This window comes from Gorilla gorilla, chromosome X (genome assembly GCF_029281585.2).
Source record: "Gorilla gorilla gorilla isolate KB3781 chromosome X, NHGRI_mGorGor1-v2.1_pri, whole genome shotgun sequence".
NCBI classification, from domain to species: Eukaryota; Metazoa; Chordata; class Mammalia; order Primates; family Hominidae; genus Gorilla; species Gorilla gorilla.
The window spans coordinates 29,129,000-29,148,553 of NC_073247.2; the positions used below are offsets into that span (position 1 = coordinate 29,129,000).

Here is a 19,554-nt window from a genome sequence, read left to right on the forward strand (position 1 = left end):
CCACCCTCTCAGCGTGAGCGCAGGCCAGTTGCTTAACCTCTCTGGGTCTCAGTCTCCTCATTTGTGAAATGGGGGCATGATGTAGTACCTGTCTTCATAAAATTGCTGTAAGATTGAGTGAAACTATTTGGAGATTGCAGAGTTCGTAGAGCACAGCGTCTTGCCAAAAAGCAGCAGGTGCATGACATTGGTGGAGGTGAATTTGTGAGACTACATTGATAACCTTCTTGAATTTTGCATGTTTTTCTGGCAAAGACTTAATAGGGAGGAAATCCATTGCCCCTCTATCCTACTCTGTTCTGTCCCCATTACCCTCCCCGTCCCCCCACCACCGCACCCCCCACCACACCCTCCAGAGAATGAGGCCAGCTTCATGTGACTAATGAATGGTTTCGGCTGTCCTTGCCCTAGGCAGGAGCAAGTGTGTGTGTGTGTGTGTGTGTGTGTGTGTGAGAGAGAGAGAGAGAGAGAGAGACAGAGAGACAGAGAGGGATGTGAGAGAGAAACTTGTCGACAGCATCCCTTAAGCTTATGGACCTGGAAGATCTAGGCCTCACCAGGAATTAGCGCATTGCCCAAGAGAAGGAGGTCACAGCCCCAGCTAAAGTAGCAGGGATGTGGTGAGGGCCTGAGCGCAGCAGAGAGGGACCTGATTCCCCTGAGGGGCTGGACTGGGATGGGCTTGGGAGCCCTAAGCTCTGGGCACGCTCAGAAAACTTGGGAAGGTCCCTCGGACTGAGTATGGCTCAGAGGGAGAGGAGCCACCCATGAGACGTCTGCCTTCCAATGGGGCTGTGGCCAGCCTGCCCTCGCAAGCTCGTGGGGGGGTTCATGTAGTCTAAATGGGGAGAAAAGACCTTCAAAAATCCTGTCTGCAGACTCCTCACAGGCCATTACAAGGGGGCACTCCGGCTGGATTTCTTCTAACATGGAAAAATAGAAAATGTGACATTCTCCACACTGTGTGTGTCCTGAAGACGAGCACACTCCAGTTCTCTTATTGTGATTTTTCCTGACTTCTTCTTCCCCCTTCCTCTTCCTTCTGTGGGCCTGGTTGAGCTCTTTTCAGGTCCACATGTGGCCTGCAGCCCTTCCCTGAGGCCATACCCTCCCATCCACACCCCTCCGCCTGGCCCCCCATGCCTCAGCCTTCAGATCTCTGCCCGCCCTGAGCTGGCTGAGGGGCCCCAGGTGCTACCTCCCCAGCACCCTCCACACCTGTCACGCACCCCTCCTCCTCAGGCATACTTCACTGCCATCTCCCCTTGCCCGCCTCCCTCCCCATTCTCCCCCTAGCTGAGCAGAATGCCCACAGGTGCTGGGCACTCTCTAGGTATTGACTGGACAGATGGATGGAGAGATGAATGAACACACACCGTCGCCCCATCTTGGGTGGCCACTGGGGACAAGCATAGGAAATGGCATTTCGAAACAGGCAGCAGAGGCCTCAGGGAAGAAGTAGATGCTGACTGCGATCTCTGGCCTAATCAAAAGAAACCATAAATTGAGTAGATGCTAGAAGGCAACATAAATAGTGTTGTGAAAGAATTAAGGGGATCCAAGGCTGGGTGCAGTGGCTCACGCCTGTAATCCCAGCACTTTGGGAGGCTGAGGCGGGAGGATCACTTGAGGTCAGGAGTTCAAGACCAGCCTGGCCAACATGGTGAAACCCCATCTCTACTAAAAATACAAAAATTAGCCGAGCGCAGTGGTTGGCACCTGTAATCCCAGGTACTTGGGAGGCTGAAACAGGAGAATCGCTTGAACCCAGGAGGCAGAGCTTGTAGTGAGCCAAGATCGTGCCACTGCACTCCAGCTTGGGCAACAGAGCCAGACTCCATTTCAAAAAAAAAAACTAAGGGGATCCTTAGCAGACACACACAGAATATGACCTTCCCGAGTTTTCCACCCAGTGTCACTTTGTTGTTGCAGCTATTAGACCTGTTTCTATACTCATTTCACCCTTAGGGAAAAGCCTACATCTTCTGTGGCTCAAATGGCTCTTCTGAGCCATGATGTGATCATGAGATAGATAAAGGCATATTTGCAATATGTTACCAGCCCAAGGCTGTGTATATTTCATATTCTAGCCTTTTTACTTTAGTGGCTACTTTCTGAGTTTGTAGGCAGGCTTATAAAGAATGCAGATCTAAAGAAACACAGAATTCAGGGACTTTCTTAACACAAGATTCCAGACAGATGTGAATAGTGTTATGCATAGATATTAGACTTGAATATATGTGACAATATAGTAGAGTACAGAAGAAAATATGTAGAATAATATTTCTGGAAGAATGGATCATAAGCTCAAGCATCATATAGAATAGAAAATCTAGAATCAAAATGAACCATTAGCAAACCAGTAGATTTCTTATACTTTTGATAATTTCCCTACCCTATTTTTTGCTCTCAGAGTGCCGGGGTAATCTTGGCTCAACGGTGGAAAAGACAGAGCTTTTAGTATTTTTAATAGCATTAAAGTGAAGATTAGGAGGCCAGAATGCATGTGGCCTTCTGCTCCGTGGGGGGCCCGGGCATTAGCCAGAGTGCACCTGCTAGCGCTCCTGGCAGCTCTGAGTGACCCCGCTGTCCTTCTGTGCTTTCCAGGGTTCTCTTTCTTCGTGAGACACGTTATGAGGGAAGCCCTGATTCACAGGGCCCAGGTAAACCAAGCTGCGCTCCTGACATACCATGAGAATGTGGCACTGACGGGCAAGTGACTTCTGCAAGCCTGCGGCTGGTCCCAATGCCCTGGATCACCTCTCTCATGGAAGAACCAATTAACACCAGTGAATCAACCATTAACGCTGAGGTTGAGTTTTCCTTTCTGAAAATATCTGTGTTGTTAAGAACAAAAACCAGGGCCAGGTGCAGTGGCTCACGCCTGTAATCCCAGCACTTTGGGAGGCCGAGCGGGTGCATTGCCTGAGCTCAGGAGTTCGAGACCAGCCTGGGCAACATGGTGAAACCCCGTCTCTACTAAAATACAAAAAATTAGCCGGGCGTGGTGGTGTGCACCTGTAGTCCCAGCTACTCGGGAGGCTGAGGCAGGAGAATTGTTTGAACCTGGGAGGTGGGGGTTGCAGTGAGCCGAGATCACGCTACTGTACTCCAGCCTGGGAGACAGAGTGAGATTCCGTCTCAAAAAAAAAATAAAAAAATAAAAATAAAAAAAGAACAAAACCCAAAAAACAGTGGAGAGAGGAGAACACTTAAGCTAAAAGAATTTCTAATTTTAGAACTTCAAGCTCATGACAGCTGTGTAGGGGAGACAGCTTTGGGGATCAGGGTCAATATCACATCCCTCAAACACATGACTCTTCTCTTTCTCTTTTTTTTTTTTTGGTGGGGGGGACAGGGTCTCTGTCTGTTGCCCAGGCTGGAGTGCAGTGGTACGACTATGGCTCACTGCAGCCTCAACCTCCAGAGCTCAAGCGATCTTCCCACCTTGGCCTCCCGAGTAGCTGGGACTACAGGCACATGCCACCGTGCCCCCCCATCTAGAGAAGGGGTTTCGTCATGTTGCCCAGGCTGCACATGGCCCTTTCTTGAAGTATCAAAGTAGATTGGGTCGATGAAGCCAATCCACATAAACAATGTCTTTTCAATTTCTTCTTAGACAGAACTTACTTGAAATGGAATTCCAGGAGGTCTCATGTCTCTAGTGAAAAGAACATTCGTTACCACTGAATGGTAAATTTCTCTAAGGTGGAGACAATGCCTTCATTTCTGTCTCCTTATCAGTGCCTGACACATCATAGGCACATGTTGAAAGATGGGTGAATTGAGTTATAAATGGATTATTAATGAGGGTGCGTCAGTATTGACTGAGCCAATCATACCAACATTTAATGGCTGCATGAGCTCATGCCATGGAGCCTGAGGGGATGTCCGTTAGGAAAAGCCCACCGTTTTCCTCACGATTGGGACCCCACAGTTCCCTTGGAAAACAAACTTAGTTCAGAAATGACTTCCCCTTCAGAAAATAGGAAAATCACGCAGTAGAAACCATTGTACCCTACCCTCCCACACACACATTGCAATTTGCTTTTTTAATGCAAATTTAATGAAATAATGAAAAGAGCCTCACACACAGACACACAAACCTGTCTCTTGTGAAGCTATTATTAGGCAATTGTGTAAAGTAAATGAAGTGGCACAATACCATCATAACCCTGGAGAGGCAGCAAGGCCGGTTTCATGCAAAACAAGCTCTGAGCATGGAAAGGATTTAAGCATTGCAAATATTTGCAGGGACTGCCCAAGCCTCTGAAAATTGGATCTGCTCCCTCCCTCCTCAGTGTGTGAGCTCTTAGGAGGCTGGTAGGAAAGAAACCAACCTTTATTCAACAGTGTCCTAGTACCCCACAGGCTGCTTTAATGCCTCATCTTATTTATTCCTTGTTGACAACCCCGTAGAGCAGAGGTCAACAAACTATGACCCATGGGCCACATCTGGCACTCTGCTTGTTTTGTAAATAAAGTTTTATTGGAACCCAGCCATGCTTGAGCATTTACATATTGTTTATGGCTGCTTTCCAAGACAAGAGCAGAATGGACTAGTTGTGACAGATTATTTGGTCCACAAAGCCACAAATATTTCCTCTCTCCTCCTTTACAAAGTTTGCTGGCCCCTGTCTTAGACACAGGCTACATCAGCTGCAGAACAAATTGGCCTGGAAATTTCAGAGGCTCCACAAAACACAGGTTTATTTTTCACTCAGGCAACTGGTCTACCGTGGGTAGGCAGGGAGTTCTGCTCCACGTGATCAGCCTGAGACCAGGTTGCAGAAAAAGCCACTATCTCAACAGGTGGCTTCACAGCAGGAAAGGGAGAGCTGGAGAGTTGAGTGCCAGCCCTTCAGTGCCATTTTCAAAGTGGCCTGCTCACCTTGGCTGTAGCTGTTTGGATGGCACCACCTGATTAATTACAAGGGGGCTGGGCAATGGGAGGGAAGCACATGGCTGTTTGGTGAGCAAGCAGTATCCAGGCATGGTGCTATCATCACCTCCATTGGACAGACAAGGAAAAAAGTGGCAGTCCCAGAGTTCAGATGTGACACAGCCAGGATTCCAGCCCTCATCTTCCTGGCTCTAGAGCCTGTGCTCTTTTCAAAATTCCAAGCTGCCTAGCATTAATTTCTTTTCTTTTCTTTTCCTTTTTTTTTTTTTTTTTTTTTGAGACAGCCTCTCGCTCTGTCACCCAGGCCAGAGTGCAGTGGTACGATCACTGCTCGCTGCAACCTCCGCCTCCCGGGTTCAAGCAATCCTCCCACCTCAGCCTCCTGAATAGCTGGGACCACAGGTGCAAGCCACCACACCCGGATAACTTTTGTATTCTTAGTAAAGACAAGGTTTCACCATGTTGCCCAGGAGAGTCTCAAACTCCTGAGCTCAAGCAGTCCACCCGCCTCAGTCTCCCAAAGTGCTGGGATTACAGGCGTGGGCCACTGTGCCGGTCCTCCCATTAATTTATTTTCAATCAGTCTCATTCATCGATTTCATTGAAAGTTAGATCCCATCGTACTATCCCAGCCTGGAGACACGGAGATCTAGGGAGCTGTTTCTGAACACTGACATCACGCCATGTGTTGAAGCAGGGGCCATTGTGAGATTTGAAGCTCAGAGGCCAACCGGAGAAAACCCGCATTAACATAGGCTTACTAATAGTAATAAATAGTAATAAATACACACAGCTACCACTCATCTTTCATTCTAAAGATGGGGGTAGCGTTCAGGGGGTTAATTCAGCCGAGTGGGAAAAAGGAAGAGAAATGGGGTGTTCCCAATGACTGTTCCATCCCAAGGACAGGGGATACTCACCTGGTATACAGTCCAAGGAGGTGGCACCTGCAGACCACAGAGCATTGGGTCCTCCTTGGCAATCGCACTTGCATGCTTTTTGGTACCAGGGGTCCTCGCCTTCATCCTGCAGCCAACCAGAGAGGCAGGGCAGAAAAGTCACGGTCAAAGGCAACTGTGGTTGCCCCCACGGAGTGATCACACTCAGTCCTTATGCATCGTCTATAGCAGCTTTGCTACAATGGCCAAATTGAGCTATTAATCCAGCCTTAATACACACAGCTACCACTCATCTTCCATTCTAAATAAGTAAAATGTCTGCCACCCTGGGCGACCAACTAATAATCTCACAGATACAACCATCTAGAGGGCACCGTTCACCCCATTATAGTTATCTTCAGGAGTTTGGGGAGTCCCAATCCAAGTTTAGACTCTTCACATCCCCTGGAAGTTCCTATGTGGAGATAGATTCAAGATTGTGCCATCTGATTGAAGACCTGTTTTACTTGCATTCTCTCATTCAAACACCAATCGTGGAGATTGCCTAGGTCAAATGTGCTACAGTCACCATCACCAAAAAAAATATTTTTTTTTTTTTTTTTTTTTTTTGAGACAGAGTCTCGCTTTGTCGCCCAGGCTGGAGTGCAGTGGTGTGATCTCAGCTCACTGCAGCCTCTGCCTCCTGGGTTCAAGCGATTCTCTTGCCTCAGCCTCCCAAGTAGCTAGGATTACAGGTATGCACCACTACACCTGGCTAATTTTTGTATTTTTAAAGTGGAGACAGGGTTTCACCATGTTGGCGAGGCTGGTCTCGAACTCCTGACCTCAAGTGATCTGCTTGCCTCGGCCTCCCAAAGTGTTGGGATTACAGGCATGAGCCACGATGCCCAGCCAAAATATATTTCAAAATACATTTAAAAACAAAGTGATAGTCCTCTATGTTATTTTTGGCTAGGAAAATTTTCAAAAGAACTATGCATGTACATTACAGCCTTCTTACTGTTACATACCTCGGTAGACGATAATCCCAATGTGGCTAAAGCAAAAGGATGAGACAGAAAAAATCTAATTAATGAAAGAGAAATCCAACAGCATCACTCGTTACATGGAAAAGTGAAATAGAAATAGTCACATGAAAGCTACCAACACCCCTTCTGGAAGAAGTCATGGTAAGTAAATATCTGCCAGGAAAAACATCCGCAGATGCTAAGAAGCTAGGGACGGTAAAATTAAACAGAAAGAACAAGATCATCATTATAGGGCCGGTGCAGCGGCTCACACCTGTAATCCCAGCACTTTGGGAGGCCGAGGCGGGCCTAACACTTAGGCCAGGAGTTCGAGACCAGCCTGGGCACCATGACAAAACCCCGTCTCTACAAAAAATACAAAAATTAGCTGGGCATGGTGGCATGCGCCTATAATCCCAGCTACTCAGGAGGCTGAGGCAGGAGAATCGTTTGAACCTGGGAGGCGGAGGTTGCAGTGAGCCAAGATCGCTCCACTGCACTCCAGCCTGGGCGACAGAGTAAGACTCTGTCTCAAAAACAGACAAAAAAAAAGATAATCATTATTTTTGTTTGTTATAGAATTTTGGAAACTACATTAATGTAGCAAAGTGGACAGGGCAGGGAGAGGAAAACACCTGTATTTGTTACCACCAAAGCCAACACTGTTAACATTTTAGTATAAATATTTCCCGTCATTTCCCGTCATTTTTCTATGTGTATTTTTAAATATATTTGAGAACTTACTATCTAAACAGTGTTGTATCCTGCTTTCCCTTTCATTTAACCCTAGCAGTGTGAAGTTTTTCTGTGTTTTTTTTCTTTCTTTCTTTCTTTTTTGAGATGGAGTTTCACTCTTGTTGCCCAGGCTGGAGTACAATGGCGTGATCTCGGCTCACTGCAACCTCCTCCTCCTGGGTTCAAGCAGTTCTCCTGCCTCAGCCTCCTAAGTAGCTGGGATTACAGGTGCATGCCACCACACCTGGCTAATTTTTTGTATTTTTAATAGAGACAGGGTTTTGCTATGTTGGCCAGGCTGGTCTTGAACTCCTGACCTCAGGTGATACTCCTGCCTCAGCCTCCCAAAGTGCTGGGGTTACAGGCGTGAGCCACCATGCCCGGCCCAAGGTTTCTCTTTTATTAAATCTTCATCATCATCATCATCATCATCATCCCTTGTGTCTGCCCAATGTGCTATTCAGGAGTTGATTCCCAGTTCCCTCACTGTGCCACAATTAGGTGATTTAAGATTAAGACATTGTTTAGAAATTATTTTATAGGTTTGTCTATAATGTACAGGAAATATCAAACCACAAAGTATAAGTACCATATACATAATGTGGGAAAATTGAAAGTGTGCAAAATTTAATGTAAAACTGACATATAAGCTCTCTTTATAGAAGCATGAATAAAGAGAATGAATTCACACTTTAGCAGGTAAAGAGTTTGCATATATTAGCAGAAACTGATTGTTTAAAGCTTCACTGTCCAATGTAGTCATGACTAGTCCCATGTGGTATTGGAATTTAAATTAATTAAAATTGGCCGGGCGAGGTAGCTCATGCCTGTAATCCTAGCACTTTGGGAGGCTGAGACAGGCCGATCACTTGAGGTCAGGAGTTCGAGACCAGCCTGGCCAGCATGCTGAAACCCTGTCTCTACTAAAAATACAAAAATCAGCTGGGCTTTGTGGCAGGCACCTGTAATCCCAGCCACTTGGGAGGCTGAGGCAGGAGAATCACTTGAAACCCGGGTTGCAGTGAGCCGATATTGCACCACTGCACTCCAGTCTGGGCAACAGAGTGAGACTCTGTCTCAAAAAATAAAATAAATTAATTAAAATTATCAAAATAAAAAGTTCAATTCTTCAGTCAAACCAGCCACATTTCAAGTGCTTCAGAGCCACATGAAACTAGTGGCTACCGTACTGGCTAAGAAGATACAGAACGTTTCTATCATCGCAGAAGGTTGCATTGGACACTGCTGGTTTAAAGCACTGATGGGGTGCAGGAAACGCTACCACCAAATATGGCACCTGGACACACAAGGAAACTGAGAAAACTGCAGAAGCAGGAAGGTCTCTCTGATCTGCTCCTGCCCCCTCCCTCCTGAAGCTGGCCATAGAAACAAAAACAGCCCTTGACCCTTTCTCTCCTGAAATGGGCCATCGAATTCCTTTCACCTCTTCTTCCCTGAAGCAGGCCATCAAACCTAGGAAGGTCAGTCTAATCTTCTCCCCTGAAGCCCCTCATTTGACACGTGTCCTGCCCTATACCCGGAGGGAAGGAATGTCACACAGGGGCACCAACACGAATCTGAACAAACAGGCCTTGTTATGCTTTTCTCATTTATTACCGTTAGATCATACCCTTTGATCCTCCAATCATATTTCCACACAACTGTCCACGAAAATGCACAGGTCTTCCTGTTTCGTTGGGTCTTCATCTCTGAAAGCTCCTGTGCCATGTAAAACTTATTAAATAAGTATGGATGGTTTTCCCTCATTAATCTGTCTTTTGTCGTAGGGATCTCAGCCATGAACCTTGAGATAAGTGAGGAAAAGTGCTTACTTTTTCTCCCCTACACCACCAAAACTCCATTTCCCAGACTTGTTTTTTTTTCTTTTGAGACTGGCTCACTGCAACCTCTGCCTTCCGGGTTCAAGCGGTTCTCCTGCCTCAGCCTCCCGAGTAGCTGGGATTACAGCCACCATGCCCGGCTAATGTTTGTATTTTTTAGTAGAGACTGTGTTTTGCCATGTTGCCTAGGCTGGTTTTGAACTCCTGACCTTAGGTGATCCACCTGCCTTGTCCTCCGAAAGTGCTGGGATTACAGGTGTGAGCCACCACACCCGGCCTTCCCAGACATTTTGAACAAAACAAATACCTTTCTTTCTTTTCTGATGATAAAAAAATTTCAGACTAAACCTGAGTGTAAAAAATGGAAATAAAAGTCCCTCCTTTAACCACTTTGCTATTTAAAAAGTGAATCTGATGCTCACAAAAAGCTTTTAGAAACCACACAAAGCCTTTATCATCACAGTTATAAAAGCTTGAATTTCAATAATACACATTTCCCTGTTCTGCAACCACTTTTTTTGTGTCCACTGTAGGCCTGGCGCTATACTAGGACTGGGCCTTCTGAAATGGAAGCCTCACTCTCTGCTCACAAGGGGCTTGAGGACCCAGGAGAAGACAGGCCACTGGACCATGCCCATGGTGAGTACTTCGATGGGCTATGCAGGGGCTGCAGTGGGAGTGAAGCGCACATGTCTCTTAGCCTAGGAAGATTCAGGGCCACCCTCACCTGCAGCCACCACACTGCTGTCTCTCCTGGGCCCTTGTTCCACTGGTTACTCACCCGCTATGGGCAGAATTGATCTTCTCAAGTAGCAATGAAGGTTAGGGAGCGCCATCTTTGTAGCAGGCCACCAGAGTCCCTGCTATGATGTGAATGTTAGTGTCCCCCCAAAATTCATAGGTTGAAACCCAATCACCAATGTGGTAGTAGTAAGATGTGGGGCCTTTGGGAGGTGATTAGGCTTTGCCCTCATACATGGGATTAGTATCTGTGTAAAAGAGACTCCAGGGAGCTAGTGAAACAGGAAAGGTCCCCTTGTCCCCATCTCAGGGCATGCAAGGGAGGTGTGGTTCGCTTCTTCAGTGCCCCGCTGCTCAAACCTCTGGGGGAGCATACAGACGGGCAGGCTGTGGGGCTCCAAACCCACGGCAGTGTCTAGGGGTGAATGTTTACAGCTGAGGCCCCAGCAGGCGTGTGTTACAGAGTGCTCTTTTAGTTTGCCGTCTGTAGGCGGCTTGTGTTAGTCAGCCCCATTAGACTCATCTCCCTGCCTTCTCACAGGGACAGAAAGCTTTCTGTATCTCAGGGTTCTTGCCTTGGGGTATCGGAAGAATCAGATCACACGTGGGCTTGCAGAATGAGTGCAAGGTTTTATTGAGTGGAAGGAGCTCTCAGCAGATAGGGGAGCCAGAAGGGAGATGCTTTTCTCCTGGAGTCGGGCTTGGTAGGTGGCCCCACTCTTCTCTGACAGCCTGGCCAAACTCCACCTCGTTCCCCGCTGGTTGATGGCCTGGGGCTGCCGGCGTCTATCGTGTGCTCTTCCGCCGGCGCACTCCTCTCAACGCTGGACACAAGTCCAGCCACTTGTGTCTTCTTCCGCCAATGTGCTCCTCTCGACATCCAGCCGCTTGTGTGTCTGCCTGCTAGGGTCTTGGAGTTTTGATAGGCACAGGATGGGGGCGTGGTGGGCCAGGGTGGTCTTGGGAAATGCAGCATTTGGGCACGAAGGCAGGAGTGCCTGTCCTCACCTAGGTCCGTGGGCACAGGCCTGGGGGTGGAGCCCGAGGCAGGGACCACGCGGTGCCCCCCTCCAGTATCACTAGCTTGCCCCTTCCGCCATGGGAGGGCACAGCAAGAAGGTACCAGGGATGAAGCAGGAAGCAGGCTCTCACCAGACCCAAATCTGCTGGCACCTTGATCGTGGACTTCCCAGCCTCCAGTATTGTAAGAAATAAATTTCTGTGGTTTATAAGCCACCTAGTTTATGGTATTTTTATTATAGCTTCTCAAACAGACAAAGACAGTCCCTCAATGTCAGACTCTGTGCTGGCTGAGGAAGTTAACAATGACTTTTTAAAAAAATTATTATTATACTTTAAGTTCTAGGGTACATGTGCACAACGTGCAGGCTTGTTGCATATGTATACATGTGCCATGTTGGTGTGCTGCACCCGTTAACTCGTCATTTACATTAGGTATATCTCCTAATGCTATCCCTCCCCGCTCCCCCACCCCACGACAGGCCCCAGTGTGTGATGTTCCCCGCTCTGTCTCCAAGTGTTTTCATTGTTCGATTCCCACCTATGAGTGAGAACATGCGGTGTTTGGTTTTCTGTCCTTGCGATAGTTTGCTCAGAATGATGGTTTCCAGCTTCATCCATGTCCCTACATGAACTCATCCTTTTTTTTTTTTTTTTGAGATGGAGTCTCGCTCTGTCGCCCAGGCTGGAGTGCAGTGGCGCGATCTCGGCTCACTGCAAGCTCCGCCTCCCGGGTTCACGCCATTCTCCTGCCTCAGCCTCTTAAGTAGCTGGGACTACAGGCGCCCGCCACCACACCCGGCTAATTTTTTGTATTTTTAGTAGAGACGGGGTTTCACTGTGTTAGCCAGGATGGTCTCGATCTCCTGACCTCATGATCCGCCCACCTCGGCCTCCCAAAGTGCTGGGATTACAGGCCTGAGCCACTGCGCCGACCTCATCCTTTTTAATAGCTGCATAGTATTCCATGGTGTATATGTGCCACATTTTCTTAATCCAGTCTATCACTGATGGACATTTGGGTTGGTTCCAAGAACAATGACTTTTTTTTTTTTTTTTTTTTGAGACGGAGTTTCACTCGTTGCCCCGGCTGGAGTGCAATGGTGCGATCTCGGCTCACCACAACTTCCGCCTCCTGGGTTCAAGTGATTCTCCTGCCTCAGCTTCCTGAGTAACTGGGATTACCGGCATGCGCCACCATGCCTGGCTAATTTTGTATTTTTAGTAGAGACGGGGTTTCACCATGTTGGTCAGGCTGGTCTGGAACTCTCGACCTCAGGTGATCCACCTGCCTTGGCCTCCCAAAGTGCTGGGATTACAGGCGTGAGCCACCGTGCCTGGCTTTTTTTTTTTTTTTTTTTTTTGAGACAGGGTCTTACTCTTGTCACCCAGGCTGGAGTGCAGTGGCAGTCATAGCTCACTGCAGCCTTGAACTCCAGGGCTCAAGCCATCCTCTCACCTCAGCCTCCCATGGTAGCTGGGACTACAAGCCCGTGCCACCACACCCAATATTTTTAAACATATTTTTATAGAGATGGAGGTCTCACTATGTTGCCCAGGCTGATCTTGAGCTCCTGGGCTCAAGCAATCCTCTGGCCTTGGCCTCCTGAAGTGCTGGGATTACAGTCGTGAGCCGCTGCACCCAGCCAACTTCTTATTTTCAAATCCAATGGACTCTTCCCAACACTGACCTTCCATCTTCACACTGCAATGTTGGGTGCTGTCAGTCCCATCTTCCTTTAGCTTCCACCACTCTAGATACACCTTCTCAGTCTCCTTTGAGAGCTCTGCTTCCTCCACCCACCCCGTAAATATTGCTAAATCCAAGGTTCAGATATCCAGTAAGCACTGAATGGCCTACAGGATATCTTCCCGTAGATGTCTCCTGCTAGCTCAAAGTGGACCAACCTAGTGTTGACAAGGCTGTGGAGAAACCTGAACTGTGTCATATGTTGCTGGTGGGGGTGCAAGGTGGTCTAACCTCTTTGGAAAACTATTTGGCAATTTATACAAAGGCTGAACATATATGCGCCCTACGACCCAGCAATTCCACTCCTAAGTAGCTACCCACCAGATATGCATGCATATATACTCCAAAACCAAAAACATGTGCTAGATGATCCATAGCGGCAGTATTTGTAATACCCCCAAACTGGAAATGCTCATATGTCCATCAAAAGCAGAGCATCTACATCGGGGTATGTTTACACAATGGAACACTATACTGCAATGCAAATAGACAGTCTAGAACTACATGCCACAGGATGGATGCATCTCATGATGCTGAGTGAGAAGTCCAGTGCTGAAGCAGATACACCACATGGATCCATTAAAAAACGTACAAAAGTGGCCAGGCACGGTGGCTCATGCCTGTAATCCCAGCACTTTGGGAGGCCGAGGCAGGCAGATCACCTGAGGTCAGGAGTTCAAGACCAGCCTGGCCAACATGGTGAACCCCGGCTCTACTAAAAATACAAAAATTAGCCGGCCATGGTGGTGCACACCTGTAGTCCCAGCTACTCAGGAGGCTGAGGCAGGATAATCACTTGAGCTGGGGAGGCGGAGGTTGCAGTGAGCCAAGATCACGCCACTGTACTCCCAGCCTGGGCAACAGAGTAAGACTCCATCTCAAAAACAACAACAACAAACTCATCTGCTTCCTCGGACTGTTCTCCTTTATCTAGTTCTTTATTATTATTGTTGTTATTATTATTATTATTATTTTGAGACAGGGTCTTGCTCTGTCACCCACACTGGAGTGCAGTGGTGCTATCTCACCTCACTGCAGCCTCGACCTCCTGGGCTCAAGCAGTCTTCCCACCTCAGCCTCCTGAGTAGCTGGGACTACAGGCCTGCGCTGCCACGCTCAGCTAATTGTGTTAATTTTTTTGTAGAGACGGGGTCTTGCTATGTTGCCCAGGCTGGTCTCAAATTCCTGGGCTCAAGGGATCCTCCCACCTCGCCCTCCCAAAGTGCTGAGATTACAGGCATGAGCCCCTGCACCTGGCCTCTTTTCTCTATTTCTTATCTCCTGAGTGGCTTCGCCATCCATCTACCACCCCATCCAGAAGGCTCCTCCAAGCCTCCTCTTTTTCCTAAATCCCTATCATCCTATGGCCACCAGGGGCTTTCTCTCCTCTCCATCCCACTGCCTGCTTTGAGGCCCCACCCTCTCTCCCAGGTACTCTACCTGCTAAAGAGAGACTTGTCTCTTTCATCCTCCACGCTGCTGAGGCAGTGAGGTGCAAACCTGATGCCGCCACTCTCCTGCACAAAACGCTTTGGCGGGTCCCTGTTGCCAGGGGCTGAGTCCCACCTCTGAGATGTATTATGATCTCTCCATTTCCGCACCCCTACGATGCATATAATAATAAAGTGTCCTTCAAGGGGTCATGGAGATAGATCTACCTCCTGCCCACCTCTCGGGATTTATGTTTCTCACTCTGTACTGCTCGCCAAGCCACAAATATGCCAGACTGTCTCATGCCTCCGTCCATAGAATTTCTTTGCCTCAAATGCGTCCCCCCACCCCTACTTCTCTGCCTGCTCAGCCCATTCCCTATAAAGAGGACGTTTCCTGGCCGGACGCAGTGGCTCATGGCTGTAATTCTAACACTTTGGGAGACTCAGGTGGGAGGATCCCTTGAGCTCAGAAGTTTGAGACCAGCCTGGGCAGCATGGCGAGACCCTGTCTCTGCTAAAAATAAATAAACAAACAAATAAATAAATGAAAATTAGCCAGGTGTGGTGGCACACACCTGTGATCCGAGCTACTCGGAAGACTGAGGTGGGAGGATCATGAGAGTTGGAAGCTGCAGTGAGGTATGATTGCATCACTGCACCTCAGTCTGGGTGACAGAGTGAGACCCTGTCTCAAAAAAAAAAAAAAGAAAGAGGATTTTTCCTGTCCCTCAGCTCACCATTTGCTCTGGCCTTTTCAGTCCACCTTTTTCTTGCCCACAGGTTATAGAAACCCATACAAAAAATGACTGATAATGACTCACCTCAAAGCATTCATTCATTCAACTAATATTCATTGAGCATCCACTACATTCCAGTCCCAGCTTTAGGTGCTGGGGATAGAGTAGCAAACAAAACAGGAAAAGCATTTGCCATCATAAAGCTCATAGGCTAGTGTGTGTGTTGGGTGGGAGTGGGTGGGGAGAATACATTAATGAACTAATGAAGAAAGAGAATAGATAGTATGGAAAATTACGGTGACTGCTGTGGAGAAAACACAAGGAAGTAGGGAACAGGGACTGGTCCTTTTGGGCTTAGGGAAGCCCTCACTGAGAAGGTGATGTTGGAGCAAAGATTCGAAGGAGGCGAGACACCTGTGGGCAAAGCATTCTGGGCAGAGGGAACAGCATGTGCCAAGCCCTCGAGGTGAGCGTGTGCTTGGTGTGTTCCAGGAAGAGCAAGGAGCTCCTGAGGCTGGAGCTAGAGGAGAGAGAGTCTTAGGAGATGACGAGGTTGGGGGTGTCCGGGAGCCAGTTCCTGCAGGGCCTCGGGGGCCATGTGAGGCTTTGTGGAACTTGAGGATAGACGAGGACATTACTGACCACAGTTTCAAAGGCTCCCTCTGGTACAATGTTGTGGACCGGGCTGGCCACGGCAAGTGTGGCAACAGGGTCCGGTTCCGAGGTGAGTGCAGTCATCCGAGGGAGAGAAGATGCTGGCTTGGCCCAGGGTGGTGGCAGTGGAAGTGTTAAGTGGCTGGATTCTGACTACACTGGGGAAGTAGTGCCCACAGGATCTGCGGGCAGATTACGCGTGGCAGGGGTGGGGGTGTGAAAGAAACGGAAGTCTGAGGCTGGGGCAACTGGGAGGATAGAGCTGGTTACCCGCGGGGCGGGCGGAAGGGTAAGAAGGTTTCAGCGAAGACAAGGGATTTGGGGAGGATGGGGAGGAGGATGATCTGTTTGGGACATAATGAATTTGAGATGCCTAGGGGACACCCCAGTGTTGAAATTGAGCTGGCAGCCAGACAGATGCTTCTGGAACTCAAGGGGGAGCCCAGACAGGCTGGATGGTGCCCTGTGCTCTGCGGAGTTAACGACTACATGAACTCCTAACCTCAGGCCTGTAGCTGTTCATCAAGAGATGCAAAGGAAATCAGCAATTAGGGTCTAGTTGGCTGGGGGCTGCTAGTCCAGGAGATGCTCTGTCCCATCCCCACCCTCAAGAGAAGCTGGGACTGGCTGTGAGGCAGTTTCTGAAGGGCCCTGTCAGTTAGGTCAACATCAGTTGTGCCAGGCCAGTGGCTCACGCCTGTAATCCCAGCACTTTGGGAGACCGAGGCGGGCAAACCACTTGAGGTCAGGAGTTTCAGACCAGCCTGGCCAAGGTGGTGAAACCCTGTCTCTACAAAAAACACAAAAATTAGCTGGGCATGGTGGTGCGTGCCTGTCATCCCAGCTACTAGGGAGGCTGAGGGAGGAGAATCAATTGAACCCGGGCAGGCGGAAGGTTGCAGTGAGCCAAGATCACGCCACTGCACTCCACCCTGAGCAACACAGTGAGACTCCGTCTCAAAAAAAAAACAAAAAAACAAAACAGTGCCAGATCCTCTTTTTGGGAGACCAAAGGCAAGGGGTGTTGGTCACTGACAGTGTGGCTTTCATAACCAAATTCACTTGGCTCAAAGGCCATGTATGTCACTGAAGAGAGTCTGGTCTGTTCAGCCGTCACTGAGCAAACCTAGAGTCCAAGGAAGAGAGGCCTGCTTTCAGAGCCAATTCCTGGGTGCAATCCAATTTTGGACCAATTTCTTGCATTTCTTTTCTTCCCAGACTCCCCTCCCGCAGAAAGCATTTGTCTGTAGACAGCCTGGGGTTCTGAGGTACCATATCCTTATGGAAATGAGCAGAGAGAGAAGGAACAACAGGCGTTTTACAAAAAAAGCTGTCACCAAAGGAGAACCAACATGGCTGCTGCAGTCCCACACAATGATTTAATCACCAACAAACTGGAGAACAAAAGCATTTTTGGCGACAACATATTGTGATGGCAAAAACCGCAATTAGTCTTGCACCAACCTAATAGTATCATACCAGAAAATAGCATTGTTGGAAGGGGAACAAGAGAAATATCTCAGCCTCTAAAGGAAAAATAGTGAAATATTTCGATTATGTGGTTGCATATTTTTCTCCCTGTTTAGATGGCTTCTGTGATTCCGCCACACGTTACATGAGACATCCGCCAGTCACCAATCTTAGATTTATGCAATGTGGGCTTAGATTTATGCAATATGGGCTCATTCTGCCCCTTGGTCCAAAAGGGCCACTCTGCTATGAGGAAACCCTTGTTGTCACAGCAGGAAATTTCAAGGCGTGTCTATTTCTTGAAATGTACCTTGCAACCCATGAGGAAAGGCGCGCTTTAGATACACACAGGAAAACCTAGTTTAGTCTCTTGGATTGGGTATCACCAACCATAGAGCGTTCCTTCCCATGGAAACAGATGAAGCCGAGGAGAAAAGCATAAAATTATGAATGATTAAAAATGGTCTGTAACCAGCTTCCAATCTGCTTGAGAAACAGGAGGAACGCACGCAGCAGGCTGCAATAATGTCCCTCTCGTGAAAGAGAAAGAAGGAAATTGCTTCTGGTGTGAAAGTGTTACTATTTTAGGCGACAGGCATATTCATGGGTAAATCTGTTATCTGCACATGCTTCAAACACAGATGAACCTCAACCACATATGCTAAGCGAAAGACAAAAGACCACATGCTGTGTGACTCCATTGAAATGAACTGTCCAGAACTGGCAAATCTTTAGAGACAGAAAGTCGATCCGTGGTTGCCCAGGGGCTGGGGGAGGGGGGAGACAGGGAGAATGGGGAGCGAGGGCTTAATGTTTGGGTGATGAAAATGTTCTAAAATTAGATTATGTGCTCCACAAATCTGTAAATATACTTAAAACGATCGAATAATAGACTTTCAATGGGTGAATTTAAGAGTATATAAATTACATCTCAATAAAGCTGCTTTAAAAAAACCCCTGCAATCTCTGATGGTAACACAGTCACCTATAAGTTGAGCTTGAAGGACTTTTTTTGTTTTTATATAATAAACATGACCAAGTAATGAAGTAAGATATTTTAATACGATGGATGTTCTAAAAATCCTTATTGGCATTGAATCCAATATGTGCAGTGTAAGAGAAATAGAAGCCTGACTCAATTATAAGACATAGGAAGCCGGGCGCGGTGGCTCATACCTGTAATCCCAGCACTTTGGGAGGCCGAGGCAGGCAGATCACCTGAGGTCGGGAGTTCGAGACCAGCCTGGCCAACATGGAGAAACCCCGTCTCTACTAAAATTACAAAAATGATCCGGGCGTGGTGGCACACGTCTGTAATCCCAGCCACTCGGGAGCCTGAGGCAGGAGAATCGCTTGAACCCGGGAGATGGAGGTTGTGGTGAGCCGAGATCACGCCATTGCACTCCAGCCTGGGCAACAAGAGTGAAATTCTCAAAAAAAAAAAAAAAAAAAAAAAAAGACATAGGAAATGCCTTACTGTGATGCTGTGTGCTCTCTGAAATGAACCTTCATCCAACGCCTAAGTGAAGGCAATTTCTTTACCTTATTTCACTGTAATGAGGAGACACTGCCACTGAAGGACAGAAGCAGTGGAGGGTAAATTGGACAAAGAGCCTTTGTCTTCAGGTTCCCAGCTGTACAATGGGATGCATCTTTCCCATGTCTATGGGCCTTATGCATCTCCATCTGGATAATATGCTGATTAAGTTCAGTGATTGTGTCCTCTGTCCCCTGGAGCATCCCTCTGGCCCAGGGTAGGGCACACAGTAGGTTGCCAAGCCACACTGGCTATTTTTGGCTGGCTGCTTTCCTTCCAAGTGCTGTTAAAGGCCTGCGTTAAGCAAGTAAGATAATTTAAGCTCCCCAAACCTTCCCACTGGCCCACGTTGCAGGGCACCTGGAGAGACGATGTTCTCTGCTCTTCGTGGACATTTCTGGAGCTCCCCAGCCATGCACAAAGATTGGTAAACTTTAGAACACGAAAGAGTGCTATCCTTCATGCCTCCTGACAGCCTGTCTTTTATTGCTGATATCCACTAACTGGGCAGGTCTAATTTTAAAATGCTTTGGTAAACATTTCTAGGACTTCTTCGCATCGCGGGGGTGGGGAGGTCACAGAACAGGGTTGTTAGACTCAGCACTGTGGAAGCAACAAGGATGCCCTGCATGTCAAGTCCTTTTTTTTTTTTTTTTTTTTTTTTTTTTGAGACTGAGTCTCGCTCAGTCACCCAGGCTGGAGTGCAATGGCATGATCTCAGCTCACTGCAACCTCCCTCTCCAGCAATCAGACGATTCTCCCGCTTCAGCCTCCCCCGAGTAGCTGGGATTACAGGCACCTGCCATCATGACCAGATACTTTTTGTA

At 47.9% G+C, this 19,554-nt stretch overlaps 2 protein-coding genes across 2 annotated transcripts in view; one reads left to right on the forward strand and one right to left on the reverse strand.

The window, feature by feature from the left end:
* The window catches only part of CDKL5 (cyclin dependent kinase like 5), a 227,369-nt gene extending 224,580 nt beyond the window's left edge, over nucleotides 1-2,789 (forward strand). The window contains exon 21 of the mRNA XM_004063871.5: nucleotides 2,608-2,789. Within this exon, the coding sequence (XP_004063919.2) occupies nucleotides 2,608-2,720 (113 nt within the window). The 3' untranslated portion in view covers nucleotides 2,721-2,789. The remainder of the gene's footprint in view (nucleotides 1-2,607) is intronic.
* RS1 (retinoschisin 1) overlaps nucleotides 1-19,554 on the reverse strand; it is a 34,461-nt gene that overhangs the window by 13,197 nt on the left and 1,710 nt on the right. Inside the window, exons 2-3 of the mRNA XM_031005949.3 lie at nucleotides 6,813-6,838; nucleotides 5,824-5,929 (exon numbers count right to left, since the gene is read on the reverse strand). Coding sequence (XP_030861809.1) covers nucleotides 5,824-5,929; nucleotides 6,813-6,838 — 132 coding nt within the window. The remainder of the gene's footprint in view (nucleotides 1-5,823; nucleotides 5,930-6,812; nucleotides 6,839-19,554) is intronic.